The sequence below is a fragment of the Bos taurus genome, chromosome 3 (assembly GCF_002263795.3).
Source record: "Bos taurus isolate L1 Dominette 01449 registration number 42190680 breed Hereford chromosome 3, ARS-UCD2.0, whole genome shotgun sequence".
NCBI classification, from domain to species: domain Eukaryota; kingdom Metazoa; phylum Chordata; class Mammalia; order Artiodactyla; family Bovidae; genus Bos; species Bos taurus.
In genome coordinates, this window is record NC_037330.1 from 78,641,682 (window position 1) to 78,665,205 (window position 23,524).

General features: G+C 38.9%; 1 protein-coding gene across 11 annotated transcripts in view; it reads right to left on the reverse strand.

The window, feature by feature from the left end:
• Positions 1–23,524, reverse strand: part of SGIP1 (SH3GL interacting endocytic adaptor 1) — a 241,400-nt gene that overhangs the window by 69,340 nt on the left and 148,536 nt on the right. For 8 of the 11 annotated variants that reach the window (XM_015465186.3, XM_059885126.1, XM_059885119.1 and 5 more), the window contains 7 exons: positions 21,709–21,733; positions 20,624–20,675; positions 18,048–18,133; positions 14,768–14,860; positions 13,310–13,384; positions 3,594–3,721; positions 2,500–2,626 (listed from right to left, as the gene is read on the reverse strand). In XM_015465186.3, the coding sequence (XP_015320672.2) occupies positions 2,500–2,626; positions 3,594–3,721; positions 13,310–13,384; positions 14,768–14,860; positions 18,048–18,133; positions 20,624–20,675; positions 21,709–21,733 (586 nt within the window). Of the gene's footprint in view, positions 1–2,499; positions 2,627–3,593; positions 3,722–10,745; positions 11,238–13,309; positions 13,385–14,767; positions 14,861–18,047; positions 18,134–20,623; positions 20,676–21,708; positions 21,734–23,524 lie in introns of all 11 variants that reach the window. The other 3 variants (XM_059885125.1, XM_059885118.1, XM_015465171.3) reach the window with 1 other exon arrangement.

The window sequence follows — 23,524 nt, forward strand, 5'->3', positions numbered from 1 at the left end:
TTAACTCATGTGGCAGCTTCCCCTCCCTTTCTCAGTCATATATAAAATAACAGCGCAGCTTCTAATTGAAGGTATCCTAAATTCAGTGAAGTACAATTACAAAGGAACATTTCATTATTTGAATGTGACTTATTCACATTCAAAATAGAAAGGGAATAGAAAATAGAAAATCCTATTTTCAGGTGTGGCATCAGTTTTACTAATTTATAATCATAGATCTCATGAAAAAGATTTTATGTCCAATGTCTTGCTAGGGGCGTATTCTTAGATGAATTGTAGGAAGATCAGACATGCCTTTAAAAATTTAGTCCTCGAATTATATTAAACTTTGCACTAAGCAAGTACAAATAATAAGTATCCAGTTTTTACCACACTTGTCCCTGTTTTGGCACAAGTGTCATAAAAATGTCAAGAAAGTATCATGGTGGAGGGAGGGAAATGTTGAGCCACTGAAGTCAAGAATTTGCTGCTGAAGTTCTTCATCTCCCCCAAGCCATCTGACTTTCTTAAGTTGACATACCAAGTCAAGTCATGAACAGGCAGCCCCTTGGTGCTGAACAGCCAAAGAACAACCTCTTCAAAAAGAGATAAACAACACTACACAGGGTGCTGCTGGGTGGTCACTGACAACACATTTACTTCAAAGAGAAATGGCTGTCAGGTGACTCACAGCCACAGGAAATAAAGAACAAGAGAGCGAGGGAGATGAAAACCAAATACAAATAACAGAGCTGAAGAGATTAAATCAGAATGCTTCTCAGCAATGAAGCGATGTGACTAGCCTCTTGGGTGGTCTTTTATTTTTCTTTCTTTCTTTCTTTCTGTTTTTAGCCCCTGTATGGCTCATCTTGAAAGAATATGTACTAGCTGTGTTGAGGATCACAGTCACTGGCCAGGTTCTAAGGTTTCTGCAGCAGAGTGCATAAAAACACATGATACAAAACACGGCCACAGGTCAAACGCTCTGTGTGCCATTTTCTCTGTGAATCTCAGTGAGTTGAAGGAATAGGTTAGACAGTCAACTGGGGTCGCTTAAGGTCTACTCTCTGAATGACAGTTTATCATCATTACTTTTCTCACTGAACAACCAGGAAAATCACAGGGAGTGAGTGGAACAAATGACTTTGAGGCAAAAACCACAGAAAACCAAAGGAGCAGGAGTGAGGGAAATGGCTGTAGTGATCAAGAACTTAAAGAGAGCTCAAAAGTAAGGTTGGAAGTTACAGAAAAAAACAAAACAGTAAACAACAAAACCCAGAAGGAAACTAGCTAATAGGCATCTAAATAAGAAGCCCTGAATTACCCCAACTGACGATGCAGATAAAGAATAGACTTGACTATATAAATCATGTTAAATATCTGTCTGTTAATGAATCCTACAACATTGGATAGCAGGCTGTATTTTCACCAAATTTGAAGAATTCTTTGGGGATGGTCTGATTAAAAATATGAAGCAGGTGATAAGGTTGAAATTCTCTCTGAGGGCCTAAGAGGCACATCTTAACTTATTTCCCTGGGAAAAGAGGGATTTCTTCTCTAGAAGAGCTTCAGGCTTTGATCAAAGTACTTCTCACATGGACAACTCTGTAGCATGCTGTTCTTTGGCAAGTAGCAGTAGGAATTTATTCAGCGTTGGTTAATGATTCTCCCAAGCAATGCAGCATGGGCCAGCTGGTTTATAATATGGGAGACTTGGAGGGCATTCAGACAATAAAGGAAGACAAGGGGCAAAAATGGAATGGAAAAGTCCAGGTTAGAGACACCATGCAAACATGAGAGAGGCAGCAGGAGCTGAGGAAGGTGGGTAAAAAGTGGGTAGACAGAGACCAGCCTTGGGAAGAGGGAAGATGCTCCAGGCAAAATGAGGCATTTAAACCTGGGAAAACCATCCAGCTGAGCAGTCATTCTCAACTCTTCACTTTCATCACACCATAAGGAAAGAGGCACAAAGGCATTTACTGAAAATGCCAGCAATGACTTATTTCTTGGGGAAAATTGACCACACATCACTGAAAAGCACTAGAAAAAATGTCAAAACATTTTCTCAAGTCCCACAATGCCCGTGTTTATACCATCTGTCAACGTAAGCAGAACCAAGGTGATGAAGAAATGAAAGCTTCAAGAAAAGAAAAGTTCTACATTTTGTTATTTCTGATGGGTTACATGGCTGGAATTTAAATAAACATTCCCCTCTCAAAGATATCTAAATAATATCTAAATTACAAGATCTAATTTGATGATTTCTTCTTTACTTTCATGAATACATCTGTATGGAGACAGAACAAGAGAATTCCACATTCTTTTACTTGCTTATCTGCTTAGCTAAAGCATTTGCCTTCTTTGCTGAGAAGGTGCTTTTAAAAGAAGAGTCAGATGATAGTAGCAAAACACACAGCAAAACAATTTTGACCAGAAACATAGGGTGTTAGGGTTTTCAGATCATAAAAAAATAGCCAGTCAAAACCACAAATGGATTAAAAGAGAGGAGATAATTTTTACCAACTGTGGGAGTGGTGGCCGCACTCAAGGAATTGGTAGATGATATTGAAGAAGTGCTTTCAGCCCGGGCTAGGGGTGCTATCGGAGGAGGGCTGGAAGAATGGATGGGAGGGCTGAAAGGTCGGGGCTGCAGGGAGAAGAAAAGAAATGGAAAGTTAGATTCACAGGTCTTCCTTTCATATTTTTAACATCTCCCAGCTCCAGATATGACAACTCAGGTTCTTAAAAGAGGACAGCTGGTACCATTTTTTCATTGAAATTGATTATATCTGTACAAGAGCTTGTGGATGGAGCCAGAGGAAACAAACTATAATGGGCTACACTCAACAGATATATCACATTAAGAGAAGCCGAGATCTGGGATGTGGTCAGTGATGTTTCAGGATGGTGGACTCACATGCCCTTAGGGACTAAATAAGTAACATAAAGTGAGAGCTTATACCTACTGAAAGATATCTGAATACAAAATACTGTAGTGTGCTGGCTAAACCAGATGTCAGGGACATCATTATTACCCTGTGACTCCTGTATGTGAATTCCAAAGAAATTTACCTCTGCCAGAGTCTCTTAATTGTTTGCACAGAATGTTTTCCACCCCTCGCCTTAAAACATGATGCAAAACTTCCAAAAAACTTCCAAAAAAATTCCCTGAGCCGCCACTCTCCTTTATATTCACCCAGTGTGTATACCACCAATAACTTCTCTGTAGTCTGGGGTCAGAAATCTGGACTTCTCCTCTCTAGGAGTCTTCCAAAATCAGAAAAATATGGTGAAAGGAAACACCTCCCATTCCAAAGGATTTAGGACAATTGAGTATTATTATCTTAATTTTCATCAAACCCACTGGGGTAGAACTGAAGACCCCATGATCCTGTTCCTACTACTTTAGGCCGTGGCTTGAATGATGGTGGAGATTTGAGGGCAATTGAAATACACACTCTGACTGCAGTGACTTTCAGATTTTGGCCGTCAGGGCCATTGGTGCAGGCGCTGTAAGGCTTAGACCTGGAGTTGAGATGACCCATGTTCAGGCATTTGGACTCTGTCATTCCCACTGTATGCTTCTGAGCGGGACAGGGCAGAAGGGAACATACCACATCTCCGATGCCAGGCTTCCCTGGAGGTAGCTTTGGCCGAGACGGAGGCCGGGGAGGAGGTGGGGGTGGGGTCGTGCTGCTGCAAGGAACCAAGGGGGTGGCTGGCCGAGCAGGGGATGATGCACCTGAAAAACAAGCTGGTATTAAAAAAGGCTAGAGACATAGGTGGTCAAAGAGCTGTTATCATTTGATCCCACCTTTCCATTCCCACAGTACAGTGTAATCACCAATACGTTCTTCACCTCAGCAGTTAATACAGTCAAGACTGTAGCACATGGGGTTTGGGTTTCTTTTTTTTCAATAAAGAAAAAAAATCACTCAGTTGAACTATGGTTGATGGCTGAAGCTGAAGCTCATGGCCTTTTGTTGTCATGTGACACCCAGTGAAAGGTAAATCCTTTTATAACTCCCTGTGACAGAAAATATATACTTAATACTCTTTTGGCTGGGTGAGTGGGTAGCTTTCATTCTGATCATGATACACATGAAACTTATGATAGATTTTCTTGATCTTTACATATTCAGAATTTATGTCCAAGATGAAAACGGAGGTTAGAACTTGAAGAAAAAAGATTTTTCACAGTATATGTATATATGTGTGCAAAAGTCGTGTTTGAATTTTTGTGACCCTATGGACTGTAGCCCACCAGGCTCCTCTGTCCATGGGATTCTCCAGGCAAGAATACTTGAGTGGGTGGCCATGCCCTCCTCCAGGGGATCTTCCTGCCCCAGGGATTGAACCCACGTCTCTTTTGTCTCCTGCACTGGCAGGCGGGTTCTTTACCACTAAGTGCCACCTGGAAAGTCCATATATGTGTGCGTGTGTGTGTGTATAAATATGTGTTATGTATATAAATACTTTTATATATCTATAAAACATGTAGAAGAGAATTATCCTTCTTACTGTGCTTTACGATATGAGTAGTAACTTCATATAGCAAAGTAGTAGTAACTTCATCAAGCAAACCCTTGATGGTAAGCAAAGAACAAAATATAAGAAAGTACATTAGCTATTGTGAGCGTACTTTGTTTGTGGAATCTTAACAGAAATACATTGGATTTAGAGGATTTTAGTTTTTAAAGGAGGCTGCTTAGGAACCTGTCTGTGTAGAGGTTGCCTGCGACGATTTTTGTGATGATTTTTAAGAGTCTCTTGGATTTACTTTTCTGGCTGTCAATGACAAACAAGAGAAACACAGAGCACACACAGAGGTCGGCATGCACGCTAATGAGCACACCAGAGGGCTTAGACTTAGGGGTTGGCCTATCTTCAGGCGTATGTCCGGGATATACGGGAAAACTACTTGGCTAACAATCTTAAGGAAGTCAAATCAATATTCCAAATGGTTCTTGTTCAGTCAGAGAACTGCCAGCTACTCCTGAGGCTTTTTCACATTGGTTAGAAGCACAGGTATCAAATTACTCCAAGAAAATTCCAAGAAATTCTGCCCAAAGAAAATGTCTCCCCCTCCCCCTACCTCCCCTCCAACACACCACAAAACTCTGCTCTCTGGAGAATCCTAGACCAGATTTTCAAGGAACTTTGAAATTTGAATCTTTGAATTTTCAGATTTTCAGGCAACTTTAACCATCAAAGCTCATCATCTCAGGATCTGCTTCCAACTTAGGAGAGTCCTTGGGAGTGAAAGCCTTGTTCCTCTGTTTAAAGCAGTTTGAAATCTTGAGTTTGTTGTGTTTATCTGTGTGGTTTATTGTAAGTGTAATTACATTAGTGTGAAACCATACTAATTACCACCCATCCTACCAATATTTCCTAGTTACCACTACGAACTTTTAACTGTAGTCTCACTTTTTATTTTGTTGGCCCAGTATCTATGCTACACATTTTACTTGCATTATCTTATTTTATCCCCACAATAAGCTTTGAAGGAAAGTACTTCTACTATCTCAGCGGAAAGTAAGGCTCAGAGATATTCAATAACTTGATCAATGTCATATAGTTCAAATGGCCTATTTAACTACAAAGTCTGAGTTTTTAAATGTAGTATCTTGTAGCTATAGGTGGTGGCCTATATAATGTAGCCCCACATTTTGCACAAAGCCTGGTCTTCTTTTTGCATGGGCCGACTGCACTTTTCTCTCAATATAAATATCCTTAGTCTTTTGCTGATCTTCTCTTGAATAAACGAATAGGGGATATTTCAACAGGTCCCACGACAAAGGTTTCTTTACACCTAGGATGTTTTCAGAAGTGACAGCAAAAAGATGGGAAATAAACGTTAACACAGCAAAGTTTTTGTCTGGAAGTTTTATAGAACTGTTTTGGGGGTTCTGTTTTGCTGGAAAACCATGTCATGGGGGTTGGGTCAAAATGTCTATCCAGGGGTCTATTTCCAAGAAATGGTCTTCTGAGTCAATCCCAGGAAAAGGTCAGCTGCTTATCCTTTTCCTACAAGTTCCAGAAGGGAAATTTTAAAATCCAGTTTCAGTAATTCTTGGAAAAGTGGTAACAAGTTATCATGGAGGCAGTATGAAATACTAAAGAAACTGACGAAAAGTCAGATGACCTGAGCTCTGGCTCTGTCCACCTCCTATCACCTATAAGAAGTTGACTTCTCTGAACCTCAACTTCATGTTTTAAAATACAGGACATGTTTCTACCTTACAAGGCAGTTGCAACAATTGAAATGGAAAATGCTCATTTAAGTATTACCAAGTCATAAAATACTACACAAATGGAAGGCAGTTGTTGATGATGGTAAAATTTGTGCTTTTGATACAGCTACAACTAAAAGCGAAGAAAAAAGTGGCTAGTTAACTGGCTGTGTTTTCCTTTTGGAGTACCCTGTTTAACTTACTTTTTCTTTACTGAATTGATCTCATTGATTTGTTATGCTGTTAGACAACACCAAGGGAGTTTTAAAAAGCAAAACCCTGTTTCACAGCAGAGGGTAGTTTGGGCCTACGGAGTATTTCATAATTGAACTAAGGCCTCACACGATGTTGTGAGATTACACAATTATTTTGTACTGAAAGAGTAAAGAGGGTTATTTGCACATCTCTACCCTTATTCTTCGATCTTCAATTCTACTCATTTCCCCTTCAAGCAGTGTTTATTCCCAAGACAATGCTAGAAACTAATTGGACAACATTGTTTAGCTTTAAAAATCATATGTACATTTGAATTTGTGAATTCAAAAAGTTGGCAACCACTGACATGCTCTTGATCCATCTGCTGCTTTCAACCTGAAATCCCATCATAGTTTCTTTGGTAACTCCTGAGGACCATAAAACAATGGCTCCAACTTTCACTTCTTTTTGTTTGTGTGTGGGGGTGTGGGGGTGGGGGTGTGTGTGTGTTGTGGAGTCGGCAGGGGGGCAGCTGGGGAGAAGTGATCACTGGAATTCAACAAATCTCAGGTCAGACAGATCTTGACTTTGCTATTTATTGCTTTGTGGCTGTGGCCAAGTCCTGCCTTTGAGCTTCCATTTCCTTACCTGTAAAATGAGGCTAGTATATCACAGTGTTATAGGGGATAATCAAATGAATGAAAATATATGTACTTTGAAATATGTAAAGAATTATTCTTTCCCAACTTGTGTTTCTTAGAACACAATTATACTATTTCTTTGACAAAAGTATTAAACACATGTGGAAAAGTTTTCATACTATGTTTCTTTTTAGGTAACTGGCACATTAAAAGCCCTAAAACAGTATGGCTCAGTGGAGTTTTCTGCAATGATGAAAATGTTCTGGAATAAGTGCTGTCCAATAAGATAGTCATTAATCACTTGTGCCCACTGAGTACTGAACTGTGGCTCCTGCATCTGAATAATTGATTTTTAATTTTAATTAATTGCCATTAAGATTAAAATAGCCACATATGCTTAAAGGCTTCCATTTTGGACATTGCTGCTCTAAAAAAACTTGTAGTTAGGAAATATATTTGTTTGATTCAACCCCAGGTAGTTCAAATTCATTTGTTTATGGATGTGTGGGGTGTGTCTGTTTGTGTTTAGCATCTTTTAATATGGGTTTACTTTCCCCAGTTGGGAAATGTTGAACATTCAATCTTTACTAACACTTCTCTTTCCCTGGTCTCCAAAATTGCTACAGGCCAAGGAAACACTTTTTCCATTCCATCCCCTGGGCACACAGCCCACACAGGAGAAGAGATAGTCTTTGCCAAGAATCAGTGTCTGCATTCCAGTAAAGCAATATTCTGGCCAAACTATGTATTTTAAATCTTTGCCATAAGGAAATTAAAGTTCTTGAAGCAAATTCTTAACTTGCAACTTTTTCAACAGCAGGTAACTATTCCGATCCACAAGTACTGTCTAAACTTGGTCAGTGACAGTCATCTTGCTGTGACTGAAATTTTTAATGTAGGTATACAGTTTGAGATACACAGGAAAAGTTATTCCCATCAGGCTGTTATAAAAAGCAGATAATGATAAGCATTACTAATCTTTAAAACATGAGACCATATCCTATTGTTTCAATCCTAAGTTTATATTTCTGCCAATCTGTTTAATGAGCAAATAAACTGGGACTTAATTAAGGAAATAATGGTGCACAGTTTTATTTATTCATGAGTTTCACTGGCCCAGTTTGGTTTTCCACTTAGAAATTCAATTCTTTAATATTAGCAAAGTATAGTATTTTCCAGCTCAATTATTAAGAACCAATAGTCTTTACTGGTAACACTTTCAAGTAATTTTAAGTAAGAATATGGAAGTTAAACATGAAAATGACAACAAAACTGCCAAGGATTCCAGAAAGAAAGCTAGAGCTACTCTATTTATTCATTAAATCAATGATCAATTCAATTAATCAAGTATATCCCAGAACCTTGTAGAAGGTGCTTGAGGAGCCTGGGGAGTGTCCTGTCCTCCCCTCCCCCAACTAAAGGTGTTTACTTTGGGTAGAGTATAGTGACCAGGCCACTGGAGAGAAGGTATTATTCCTTGAAAAGCACTTTCAGAAGACTCAGAGCCTGGCCCAGGAAAGAGTCCCATTCAAGACAGTGGAAACATGTCTCTCTTTGACAAAGGACAACCAGCTTCTTTTGGGCTGAGGTCTGGACTGGAGTCTTTACTTAGAGGCCCTTTATTATCTTTAGAGTTAGGTAAGGACCCTTACATCACCCCCAAAAGATCTAAAAAAGAAATAGAGGATGGAGGTGGGGCTCTAAGCCCCAGAAATACAGAAAGGAGCACAAAGCAGTAGGTTTGGAGAAAAGACTTTTGGCGATCTTGATGACAGTGTGTAATACAGGTGCATGTCAGGGTCAGATAAGTTTGTGATATTTTGTCACTAAACCTTGCAAGGGCTCCTGGAGGGCATAGTGGTTAAGAACACAGGCCTGGGATCAGATAGATCTGAGAATGAATACCAAGTCTATCACCTCTAGCAGTGTAAACTTAGGCGAATTACTAAACATCCATGAGCCTCAGTTTTCATATCTGTAAAATGGGGGAAATAAGAGTATTCACCTCATGAGGCGGTTGTAAAAATGAAATGATGTGCATAAAGTTCTTAGCATGAAGCCAGGAAAAGAAACTATAGCTGTTGTTCTTATTGGCAAAATAAAGGCTCTCTAGGACCCTATAAAGAAACCTGCTGATTTTGTTTTAGCACAGTTTTTCAAACTTAAATTTGATTATTGAACTGTTTTCCCTTTCTGGTGAAGGAGGAGAACACCTGTGATACAAAACACTGATTTTGTGTACAGTACAGAAGATTCTCCAGTCTTTTCCTTGATTAGCTTGGATGCTCTCACTTTAAAGCTCAGAGCAATTTGCAAATGCAGAGCAAACACTGAAAGATGTGCCCTTGAAAGCAGAAGCAATGATGACTATTAAAACAGAGACAAACATACTTCCTTGGTGTCTCTTAGTAGATTCGAATAATTTAAACTTGGTCACCTCTTTCAAAGCAAATAAAAAACAAATAGCCCTTGACATCCCTGAGAAGGTACCTAACAAAAAGGACAGGAACAAGAGAGAAGGCACCAGAGGATCTTGGTAGACAAACAAGAGCATGAATGGAATGAGTGATACAGAAGAAGAATGCATTAGGAATATCGTGATCTTTCCTGGGTATGCATGGCAGTTCCCATCCTTTCATCATTAGAGAATACAAAATGAAGCTTCAAACAGGAAAATCAAAAAAATCAGACTCCATGTCAATGTTTGCATGTAGAGTCCCAAAAGGTACATTTGTGACAAACTGCTCCATCACCTGTCACCACACTTAGAACTGACCTTATAGGCTGACTAGCCTGTCAAATGATGACATCAGAGAGCAGTTTGTTTCAGTGGCAGCCTGATTAGGCTGGAGATGCAATAAGGCAGCCTCTTTTTTGCTGTCCTCTAAAATCTCCTTTTCAAATCCTACTTCTTTTTCTCTGAAATAGAGAAGTTAACATAGTTTTCCCCAATTAAAAAAAAAAGAAATAGAAAACACATATACCTACAAAAACCAGGGCTTTTGGAAAAAATATAGATTTATAAGCTTATAAATCAAATAATGTCTGAGGATCGAATGTATAACACGGTGATTATAGTTGATAACACTATATTGTATGATTGAAATTTGCCAAGAGAGTAGAGTTTAAATGTTCTCGTCAAAAAAAAAAAGGTAAGTATGTGAGGTGATGGATGTATTAACTTGGTGGGAAGAATATTTCACAACGTATGTGTGTATCAAATCATCACATTGTACACTGTAAATATCTCATAATTTTGTCAGTTATATTTCAATAAAGTGGAAGAATTAAAAAAACAAAAAAACAAAAAAACAACTAGGGCCCCTGTGGAGACATCTGATGAGGAAATCAGACATTTAACTTGAAGCACATTTTCTGTGAAACCTGTCTTTCTAGAACTTTCCTGAATTCTAAAAATGACATCACAGCTTTCTTTAAAAAATAGAGATCTTATCCGCAGGGTGGAAGGGCACTCCTAAGGGTCAGGAGTGCAGGGCAGGACACATCCACAGACTTGCACTATGACCGCGAGCATTCGATGGACTAGGACATGCCACAGAGCACAGGACACCCACACCAAAGGAGGGATGGCTGAAGCTCTAAAGCCAACTGCCAGGCAGGAGGAGGGTGTTGCTCACACTGCAGCAGCCACGGCCATTCCCGGTCACACGAAGCACACGCAAACAGTGAGACGTACCACTGGTGATCCCCGTACCACTGCCCGAGCCGGGTCCGGGGGATGAGACCACAGTCCTGTAGGTGGGTGGTGGTGGGGGAGGCGGAGTTGCTCTCTGTCCCAACCCAAAATCTTTAGGAGATGAGATTGTTTCTAAGTAATCATCTTTAATGAAGTTCTGCTCAGCGACTTTCTTCTGGACTTCTTCTAAATTGAGCGGCGATGGTACACTGCGAGGAGGACCCGGAGGTCCTGAGGGGCCAGGAGGACCCGGGGGGCCCGGAGGTGGGGAGTCAGCTGGGTTGTCTGAGGCAGCTGGTGGGGACACCACCTTTTCCCTTGGAGTCAACTCTGGAGTAACACGTTCCGGGGATGTGTCAGAAAAATGGACCCACTTGTCTTCAGCATTAACAGCAACAGACTTGGGGGATAACACGGGGCCAAAAATGCTGTCCAAATCATTGATGGATGGTAGCTTTTCAATTTTGACCTCTGTGGCTGATTGGTCATTTCCTGTGGTTAAAGTAGTTGATTTTAAAATTTAATTGACTTTGTTAAAATTATTTGTATAGGAAGTGGGAGGGGTGAGGCAAAGCCTGATAAATAGGTTATCTTGTGAGGTGCCAAATTGGACATATTTCATGACGGAAAAATATCTTGATTGTAGTTGAAGGGGAGGAGAGAGTTCCCTGCCTCTAAACTGTGAACATTACCTTTTCGGCTATTATTTACCCTTGTGTGAGGTGATCTGACTTGGCTACATCTACCGTCACCAGAAGCTCCAGCATGCAACTGGTCATTCTGAGAAGGCATTCTCAGAAGTGTACAGGCTCTGGAACTGCAAATTTCAAAAGGGAGGTCCCTTTGGAAAGTCTGGCCTAATGAAATACATAGGACACAACAGAAAAAGAACTGATGGCTGAAAATCATCCTCATATTTGATGAAGATTGTCTACTCTAGCATATTAAATGAAAGTGTTTGGTGAAACCAATGATAATATATGTTAGTTAAAAAAATTACCACATCATAAGTAGTTGTATATCTTCCACCTTGAACACACCAGAAACACAGCACAAAGATTAAAGAGATATCCCCACATGAATATTTACAAATATACACAAACACACCCCACGCACCACACACATAGGATATTGAGAAGAATTGTTACATATAAACCCATTTAATAAGGAACAAAATTAAAAGAAACCTTTATAATTTCTTTTCTCATCAAGTCTAACCTGTTAATACCATAGGCATAACTGATATATATATATATGAATTCATGAAATAAAAAGTCTGTTTTGCTTAAATTTTAGCATTAGCTATTCTTTTTAATTCTTACCAATAACAAGAGGAAAACTAAAACTATCTTCTATAGCTTGGCAGGAAGTAGTTGATAACTGAAATGTGAGGAATTGTACCATTTTTTAAACCAAGATTATTCAAATTACAAATTGTTACCTAAATAATTTCAGGGCATGAGCCATTTTACATTTAAATAACCTTTTAGCTGTAAGAGTAGGCTTAGTATTCTTATATTTTCACATTTGAAAAAAGTTAACCTTCAAGGTTTCAAGGCCACAAATAAATGGGATAGCAGTTTGCCTGGGCCACAGTATTTATAATTTCACTGCTGGTAGATTTACTTATCTCTAACATATTCATGAGAATACAAGGGGCCAAAATGATTTGAACTTGTAAACACCTTTACCTGTGCACACTGGATGACTCTCTGTTGGGTCTGAGTCAATATAAATTTCATCAGTGACTATGTCTTGCATTTGCTCTTGTTGATAAATACCCCCTCTGTAGTTATCAAACTCACCAGACTGCATAAATAGCTATGGATGAAGCTGCAATAGAATTCCAAAGGTGATGAAGAACTACATTCTAAGGACCCAGACACATAAAATAACTATTACTGCTTTTGAATTGCTAGTCCAGTAAGACTAGGTACATTATAAATTGTAGGACTCCATAGTATTGATTTTAATAGATGGTGAAAATATGCCTTAGAAGTCATCTGTCTAAAGGCATGTTGCAGTTCCTTGCCATATTTCATCATCCTTATACATCGCTTTGCCATGGGATAATAAATAATGACTACTGGGGAAAAGCCTGCACCACCCTAGCTTACCTGTATGCTGCATATTCCAGGACCCATTTTATTATTATTGTGGACTACACAATATTAATTCTAGATAAAAACTTATCAGCTCTTAGAAAAATACGAATTATGCCTTGAGACTTTTAATTCTTCAGTCATTTAAAATGAGGTCCAATGAAGTGAAATGTCAATTAAACAATGGCTTTTGATATTGAGTTTTTATTTCTCTTATCTCACAAATAAACATGGCCTTTGTTCAACAAAATTATACAGAGGAAAAAATGAGAAAGTGAACCTTTTTGTGAAACCTGGGAGTGATACTTAAAGAAGTGTACATAGTAAACTGCAGTGGAGGTAAAACTAAATGCATGTTCACGTTTAGTCTAGCCTATAGATTTCAACACATCAAAGGCATGTTGAGGTCCAGGGCCGCTGCTGATTGCCACACCATCCTAGGACAGAAAAAATAAAGCTTACCTGGTCCAACTGTTAAGGGGGAGCCTGTTCGGGGTGGGGTGGCTGGTACATTTTTTGGAGGCAGTGGGGGAGGTGCTGCCAAGAGATGAGAAGCCATGCATTACTGATCACTTTCTCCCTAAGTTATGGAATATTCCCCAGATAAGCAGGATTTGGGCTATCATTCATATTCTGCTATTGGAAAAGGAATAACTATTAGCAGTCCATATATTTTTTTTAAGTTCAAAGTTTAGTGATTGAAGCAGGACTCATTCAGATTCTTCCACTTTATGATAGGAATTTGTCAAAAGAAAGTCAGATAATAGCAACAACAATATCATCATTTCATTCATTCATTCCTTTGTTTTATAAGTGTTAAAAGCCACCAAAGTCCTGTGACCTGTACTAGGAATGAAGGACAAGGGGTTGAAAACAATGAGCCTTTGCTCTCAAGGAATTTACAACTGAATGAAGCGAAGACTGTGGTCCCAGGCAACTGCAATCCAGAGTGTGGTCAAGGAAAGGAGAGCAGCCTGGGTGAGGGGCTTTTAATAGAGTCAGGATATTATAGCTTGGATTGAGTCAGGAAAGATTTCTCAAAGTAATGTCTTGAATTTGGGCATATTTTTGACATCTAAAGCAAAATTATTTGGGTCAAGGAAGAATGAACAGATTCCTTTGGTGGAAATTATAGCTGAAAAAAATCCTTGGGCTAGAAAAAGTATTGTCTTACAAGCCCAACCCAGACTCATCCTTTTGAACTGGGCTGTCACTTTGCGGGCAAAGTTAAGAATTTCAACAGGTAAGTCTTTTTTTTCTTTTCATTCTTTAAATGTATGTTTTCCTTTCACTGCTATATCTGGTAAATCTGACGAGTTTCCTTTTTCTTCAGGACTTCTTTCCCCAGTTACCTGGAGTAGGGGTTAGGGGCATTCTGGAATAAACAGGGCTGATGGCTCTGCTTTGAGATAAATGTGCCCTGATCTTCTGTCTCAGCTTCTCTCTCCCATATGGCATCATTCCTCTTGTTCTCCAGTTAAACTCTTTCCCCTCAAGGTGTCCTCTCTATCCTTTGAAGCCTCAGTTGTTCTGTAGGACAAGTAGAGACCTTATCTGACCTGGTTAGCTCTGTGTTGTGCGCTAGCCCATGCCTAGAACGTAGCAGGGTCTTTAGTCTACTTGCTTATCATGCCTACATAAACCTATTGAATAAATGAATGAATAAGCCTGTGAGATGTCACACAGAAGCAGCTGTGGTTCAAAGTTACTTATTTTACTTTATTTATTGTATTATTCTTGTCTCAACCGACTGTCCTAGACCCCTTAACTCTAATGCTTATTAGAATCATACCTCTTCTCAATATTAAACAGTCCAAATGTTGCTTACGTAGACTTCCTAAGGCTTGCCTAATTTCACTATGCAGACAGACAGTAAAATGAGTCACTTATTTTTCCAGACAGAGCAGACACATAACTTACTTCCAGTGGGAAAAGGCCTTGTTAACTTTGGCGACTCCACGCTTGGATTAATTGGTTGGCCTGGACCCCATATCTCAGGCTGATCTAAAAGAACTGGAAACATAAAAAGAAAATTTCCCCGGGTGAGTTGAAAAAAGAAACATCCTGATTTTAGAATTGATAATTTCAAGTTAAAGTGGAGCTTGACAAAATTATTTCTGCCTTGCCTCAGTCCTAGTAAATTAACTTAGAGATGTGCTGTTCCTGATTCTCTTCAATCAGAGAATGGAAAAAACAGCAGGGTGTGCATGTTTGTGTGTGTGTGTGAGCCCGTGCGCAGATGGGGTATCTGTGTGTGGACATACAGCTAAACAAAAACTTGCAAAACAGAGTGTCTGCATTCTTTTCCTGGTGGGTCACTTAAGGACATTCTAAATATCAGTACGTTTCTGGTACCCACTTGAAAATACAGGCATTATTCCCATGGACACTTGTTTTAAGTTGGTTTATTAAAGTTTGCCAAGAATATGCTTCAAGAATGAAAATGTCTGAATTCTGTACAGTTCTTCTCACCTTTAAAGGATGTTATGGGATCTTTAAACAAGTCTTTTACAACATTATAAAGAGAAATGAAATTATTTAGAAAGGGTGAACATGTTAAAAGAACCAGAAAAATAAACAAGTGCTTAGCCATCTAAGGGCTTCCTGTTGGCTCAGTGGTAAAGAACCTGCCTGCCAATGCGGGAGATACAAGAGATGTGGGTTCGATCCTGGGGTTGGGAAGATCAGGGGAGAAGGAACTGTCAACTCACTCCAGTGTTCTTGCCCAGAGAATCCCTTGGACAGAAGAGCCTGGCAGGCTACAGTCCGTAGAGTTGCAAAGAGTTGGATGGGACAGAGTATGCATGCATGTAGACATCTAAAGTCAATCAGGGCAATTGGTATTAGGCCTAAGGACAATGAATCTAATATTTCATCTATTTTTTGTTTCTTCCTTCTGACTTTTTTTGTTGCTATGGTAGCAATATGATACACTAGTTCTCATCATCTCTCATGTGCCAGGGTCTCTGTAAGCACTGCCTGTGATTCATTATGTTGTAAAACACAGGCTGGGAATTAGTTGGATGTGGATTTGATCCAGCCTCCATGGGGTCGCAAAGAGTTGGACACGACTGAGCGACTGAACTGAACCGAACTACTAGGACCTTGGGCAATTCATTTAACCTCTGAGCTTCCCTTCTTTCAGTGCAGAGATAGTAAGAACCATCTCTAAGAGTTAGTATAAGTATTAAAGGAGGTAATGTATATAAATATAATGTACACAAAATTCCTATCACAAGGCCAATAGCTATTATGATTTTTCAGTCCTCACCATACCACCACGTAGTTGGTGTTGAGGAAACCAAAGATGACAGTGATTAAACAACGTGCTCAGCAACACGTGGTGAACATAGAAGAGCTAAGGTCTGGTCCCAGGCACGCATACCTAACTCCAAAAAACGCACTTTCCTCTCAGGCCTTGTAAACTAGTGATAGAAGAATCAATCAAAAATGTAAGAGTGGGTAGATAAGAAAAGTAGGTGGAAGAGCTAGTATGCTTGGTGCCAAGGTTGGAACTTTACAGAACTTCAGGGGCTGAAAGCACCTAGAGCATAATCAGGCCAGGCTTATTGTGTGTCTCCTCTTCATCACAGACCTCAGTGATGGTCTTAGCTTTGTTTTTTGTTTTAACACGAAAGCATACATTGTCCAATGATCTGACACAGTATTTTGTTTTTTCCATGGATTCAGTGTGGGATACCACTTTGATTTCTAAGAACTATTTTGTATATCAGGTTTCCATATATGATGGAATTTTTTAATAGGTAGATTCAAACATAGCAAATCAAACCACCTTCAGTTACTACACATATTAGTAAAAGTGAGACTGATCCCAGATGAGTTAATAAGACAACTGAGCAACCTTAATGCTGGGTCCCCTTTCCTTATGGATTCTAAGTTGCAGACATTTAAATCACTGAAGGAGTATTTAGGGATGTTCCTTATTCACTTTCCTAACTACATGATTGAAAAATACTCAGTTGTGGCTGCCTGCTAGTTGTCTCCCAGGATCCATTCTCCATTTCTGCTACAGTTAAGGCTTAGCTGGCCAGATGGCACTAAATTCTTTCTGATGGGCTCTGGCTGGAAGTGGTGTGTGTCTCTTCCAGGTTTTGCTCTTACAGAATTGGCAGTGAGTTCCATGGGTCCTCCCTGACACTTCTTTCTTCTGACTGGAACATAATGAGAATTTGAGCAGCCCCCTTGCACCCAGAAGTGAAGGCCACATGCTGGGGATGGCAGAGCTCCCCTTCCAGTCCTATATTTTGTACTTTAAGACTGTTTACATGAAACAGAAATAAAATCTATCTTGTTTAATTTACTATACTTTGGAGTCTCTTTGTCACTATCTGAGCCTACTCATTATGCTTTTAATTCTTATCGTCCTCAGCATTTTAATCTCCTTCACCAATGGGTCTTAGAAAAATCATTTTATTATACGCAATCACAGTGTTCTTAAATGATTTTTTATAAAAAAACATTCCATGTTATCAAACAGCTGCTGGAGATCCATGCATTAGACCTACATACATCTTAGGAACAGCTTAGATCCCTTTCATAAGGAGTTTATGTCAGTAAGGTATACATTATTCACAGCCATCCAAAAATGGTTAATATTTAAAAGTTAAAATATTTAATTCTAGGAATTAAATTTAGTAGGTAAATCCAACAATAACAGCCAAAATGATATTTCTCTCATAACATCTTTTTTCTAAGTTGTTAAATGATTTAAGGTCATTCCTGGGTCTTGAGTTTGCAAACAGTGTCTGTTCTGTGAGCAGTCCAATTGACACCTCCACTGATGAGGTGGACAAGAGAGAAAATGTGGTCATAGAGGCTAGATCACAATGACAGTGATTATGATCAGGAATTTGAAGGTCTGGCTCCATAGTGATAGCAGTTTGGTTCATAAACCACCTACTCCCTGACCAGTGGGTTGTACAGATTTTCAGTAATTCTTATTGAAAGAAGAGTGAACTTGTTAGCTCTTAGCTACCTCTGGAGGTAAAATTTCAAATCCTGAAATACTAAGAGGTCTGCAAACTAAACTCCCATGCTGATAACACACCTAGATCAGAACTATTCTTTCACATGAAGATCTAGTGATACATCAAAAACATGCCTCAAAACACATTTACTCTAGACGAGTTATACTTTATTGAAAAGAAAAACAAATCCATAGATACACAGTTTTTCCTACCTTCTGTCTTCTGTTCATCAAAAGCTGATTCTAATGGTGGACCAAAGAGGGGAGCAAGCGCCGTGGTGTCCTCTGAAGGTTTTTTGCTAAACCACACACATTACAGCAAAACATAGAGAAAGGAAATATTAATGTCAAAAGAGATATAAAGCCCTCAAATATCTTCCACAGTAAGGCTGATGTACGTGTGCACTTAGGTACATATATAAATATGCACTCACGCTCTGGAGAGGCTAAAAAGCATATATATGAAGATGTCAAATGTATGTGGACAAAAGAATTAGTAAGAGGTAAGATCCCTGGTTCTCAATGGGGTGCCAGGGGGCTGGTCCGACAGAAATAAGACAGAGAGAAACTCTTTAAAAGCATCAGATTCTCTAAACCTAGAAGAGATAATACTAAAGATAACTGTTTACTGCAAAGCACCTTCTTCTCATAAGATCTCAAAAACCATTTATATCTGTCTTCATTGCATCTCTGTGTTGTAGGTAAAGCAGAGCATGGTCAGCGAATGTCAGGCACAGGGAAATTAAGGAACAAGCCACCAGGAAGTTCATCTTTGAATAAGAAACTTAGTCTACCAACTTTTAACTTCATCCTCCCCCCTCCACCCTACACAGTAGACTAATTATAATCTCCTAACACCTTAATATTGCACGTCTCAGAAAGAGAAGAATATTGAAAAATCAGGGAGAAAAGAAGGGTAAAAAGTTCAGTGCTCATCCTTTTAACTAATTATTGCTTAAATTGACTATTAACAAAAGGCGCATAAATTGTCTCCGTTTCTTCCCCAGACCTGATTTCTCTCATTGGTTCTAATTAGTTTTGTGTGTTTGCTGGGGGATAAGAGGTGAAGAGGAGAGGGGTTAAAGGAGGAGGGAAAGGTAAAAGGATCTAGCGTTTAGATAGAAATAGGAGTCTTTGCAGGGAAACACCGCTTATGTTCACAAGACTTACTTATCCCAGGGATTACACAGTATGAAAATATAATGCCTTGCCAAAATCAGAAAACAAAACAGAATATTCTTCTGGTGTCTGATGTAGAATGTATCACAAAACTGTATCCAACTAAACAGGCTGCTCTTTTTTAAAACACTTTTAATTGCAAAATAATTGGTTTACAATGTTGTGTTGGTTTCTGCCATACAAAAATGTACATCAGCCATAAGTGTACAAATGTCACCTCCCTCTTGAACCTCCTTCCTACCCATCCCCCATCTCACCCCTCTGTGTCGTCACAGAGCACCAAGTTGAGCTTCCTGTGTTATACAGCGACTGCCATTACCATATTTTCATATGGTAATATACATACATCAATGCTATTCTCCATTTGTCCCACCCGCTCCTTCCCTCGTTGGGGCCACAGTTCTGTTCTCTACATCTGTGTCTCTATTCCTGACCGGCAAATAGGTTCATCAGTACCATTTTTCTAGATCCCATATATATCCATTAATATATGATATTTGTTTTGTTCTTTCTGACTTACTTCACTCTGTATAACAGGCTCTAGGTTTATCCACCTCACTAAAACGGACTCAAATTCATTTCTCTTTGTGGATGAGTAATATTCCATTGCATGTATGAACCACAACTTCTTTTATCCATTTGTTTGTTGATGGACATCTAGGTTGTTTCCATGTCCTGGCTGATGTAAATAGTGCTGCAGTGAATACTGGGGTACACGTGTCTTTTTGAATCATGGTTTTCTCAGGTTATATGCCCAGTAGTGGGATTGTTGCATCATACGGTAATTTTATTCCTAGTTTTTAAAGGAATCTTCCTACTGTCTTCCATAGTGGCTGTAACAATTTACATTTCCACCAACAGGATAAGAGGGTTCCCTTTCACCACACCCTCTCCAGGGTTTATTGTTTGTAGGCTTTTTGATGATGGCATTCTGTCCCATGTGAGGTGATACCTCATTGTAGTTTTGATTCACATTTCTCTAATAATAACAGGCTACTATTTGTAGGGCAATATAATCATAGTTCAGATCAGCATTCCATATACCAAATGATGTCTTCCCGTAGACCTTTAACTCTGTCATTAGTGTAGGGTTGCATATTCTGATAGATGTTACTTTAGATGACTACAGCTGCTACTGCTGCTGCTAAGTTGCTTCAGTTGTTTCCGACTCTGTGCGACCCCAGAGATGGAAGCCCACCAGGCTCCACTGTCCTTGGGATTCTCCGGGCAAGAACACTGGAGTGGGTTGCCATTTCCTTCTCCAATGCATGAAAGTGAAAAGTGAAAGGGAAGTCGCTCAGTCGTGTCCGACTCTCAGCGACCCCATGGACTACAGCCTACCAGGCTCCTCCATCCATGGGATTTTCCAGGCAAGAGTGCTGGAGTGGGGTGCCATTGCCTTCTCCGAGATGACTACAGAGTACTTCCTTAATGGTCTCCCTCAGGCTTCACTTAGGCGAAATGATAACATATTTAAATCTGCGATGACCTACACACAGAGCAGACCCTTTGTTATTAGATGCTGAGAGTTTAGCTCAAAGGAGATTTGTTCCATTGTTACTAGTGCATGATACCTTGCATAAAACACAACTAACATCTTTCATGCTCACCTTATGAGCTCTGGAGTTGGTGTGGAACGCCTGGGTCTCGCTACTTCTTCACCTGATGCATAGGACAAAGAAAGTTTTTAGGCATATTTTTACCATTTTTTTCTTTTATGTCTTATGAGCTATGTTTGAAAACAGAGATTTAAATCCCACAAATAGGCAACTCCATGTGAAAACTTTGCAAGACAAACCCAGGAACAAACTCCCCTGGCAATGCAACAGTCATATATTAGGCATAAGTAGTAGCATTTTCTTTGGCATTTATAAAACCTTATCAAGGAATTACCATGATGAGCCATCAAATGGAAGATTTGTACACTGCAGAGCTTAGTGGAATAGCACACTGTTCTTTGAATGCCTGTTGCCTTGATCAGTTCTGCATTTCAATTACCATGAGAATACCAAGCCAGGCCATATGTACACAGTGCATGAATCCAGCATTCTCTGCCTGTTCTTTTCTTGAAATGCCAAGAAAATGTTATACTTTTAACTAGGAACCATTTATTTAAAATTTCCTAGAATGTGCTGTATGCAGCAGAAGAAAATCATGCCACATGTATATTATAACCTATCTCACATCACTTTGTTGTACTAAAATTTTCATATCAAATACACAAGAATGGGTATTGCATCTACCTTCAGTTCCTTCTGCCCTCCTCCTCTCCCTACTCCAATTAGCAAACACACACTTGATTAAATTCATTTCTGAAGTCAAATGATACAGCATGTGTGCTCAGTCGCTTCAGTTGTGTCCAACTCTTTGTGACCCCATGGACTGTAGCCTGCCAGGATCCTCTGTCCATGGAGATTCTCCAGGCAAGAATATTGGAGTGAATTGCCATTTCCTTCTCCAAGGAAGGTAATAGCAATGTTTATTCAAAAACATATTCACTTTTAGGATTTAAATATTAATCATTCAGAACCCACTGAGCCCTTTTACCATTACAGGATTTCTTTGCTGTAGACATTCATCAGCCTTAAAAATCAAGCTAAGAATTTATATGTCAAATGTGTATATACTCCAAGATCCAGGGAACTGTTTCGTCTTTTAAATTGTACTCTATTTCTGGTAGCTAAGATATACTTACTGGATAAGTTCCTTTTAATTGCACCCTAGAATTAGAAATAGACACTATAAGGTTTAAGACCACATATACGTACAATATGTATATTTCTGTCATTGCAATTAAACTGAACTTAAAGAAATGCAGATGGAGAAAAATGAATTTTTTTTCAGCGTTGCATTCAAGTTAAAAATTATAGACACCCACATATAAATAAATTTTTCACTTTACTTAACGGTTACCGAGAGGAGGGAAAAGTAATAAATATTCCAAACCAGGGGAAAAAACAAAAAACAAAAAACCCTTACCTGGGTAGATTTAGTAAATTAAAGTAAAAAAAAAAAAATCTTGAGATCTAGCATACAAGAAAGTATATCCAAGTTTAACTTATGTTTAATTTTTAAAATTATATGTATGAGGTGTATTCTCTTCTCTTATTGAATGGGGTCCATAAGCTGCTTGTAGAAACAGTCATTAGTTGACTAATGCAATTTTTAAAGATGCATGTGGAAAATGTTAAAAACAAGGAAAATTTGAAGGCATTACCTCTGAATGGACTGATCTATTCAGGTAACCAGAGAATTCCATTCTTCCCCACTAACGCTCTCTACCTCAGTTTCTTTTACATGCCTGCCATGGGGGCACCGATCTATCAAGTGGGAATCATTCCTTTAGCTCAAGGCATTGTGATCCTATTGGAATGCAAATTTCCCTGGCAAGGATAATCTGGCAAGAATAATCTGAGAAGGTCCTTTTCAGATTTTTTTCAGGCCCTAGCAGAAACTTTTTTTGGTAATAAAGGATTAGTTCAAAATCACCATGAAAGGTTCTTAGAATGTGATGCTTCCAGAAAAGCAGACCACTAGAAGCATGGTCTCATAAGATGGGCATGGGTTGGCAGGGCCTCCTTAGGAGAATGACAGGGGCAGAGTTTAGGATGGGGAACTGCAAGAACAAGAAACTTTTCAAAACTCATACAATTAAAAGTTTGGTGGGTGATAGCCAAACACACATTTATTTCTACTCCTACTTTAGTAAAGGCTCAATCTGGTGGTCACAGATTTTTCTTCTCTCAAATGATAGCATAACTTAGGACAAATATAGCATCTCTGTAACAGACCTGTAAGAATCTTCTTTCCCTCTTTCCTAAGGTTTTATCAAAATTTTGTCTCATCTTGAAATCATTTGCAATAGTGGAACAGTTTCAGCATGAATAAGGATCCACTAGATGTTTTCTGATGACTAGCCTAATCTCTCAAACTATATTTTCTGGCTTGTTTTGCCTAATAATATAATTTGCATACATGTGCCACATAGAGATTATTATGTTATTAGGAAAAATCTTTTTAAATTAATAAATACTTTATTTAACAAACATTTTAAATCAGTATTTTAAATTAAGTTAACACACTTGTTTTAATTAATGCCTATATTAAATAAATATGATCATTTAAATTAGCTATGGTCATTATGAGAGTTTTGATACAGGTTGGCTTTTGGAAAATAAGACTCCATAGACAAAATAATAAGACAACAATTGTTTAAATGTAACCCAAATGGTTTTTCAGGTTGGAGAGCCTCAAATAGTCAGATTTTTATTAAAAAGGTCTGAAGGAAAAGATTGGGGCTTTAGGTCCAAGTAGTCAATCATGAGGTTGACATTGAGGGAAAGGACCTATTTAGTATAAAGAGACCTGAAATTAAGGAGCTGGGGGACCCCAGAAGCTGTATTGAAGACCTTTTGATCTCTGTCTTACCCCTTTATTTAAAATGTAATACTCATGAAACTAAGAAAGATATACAGTTTATTTGTTTGGTATTTGTTGGTATTCATCATTTC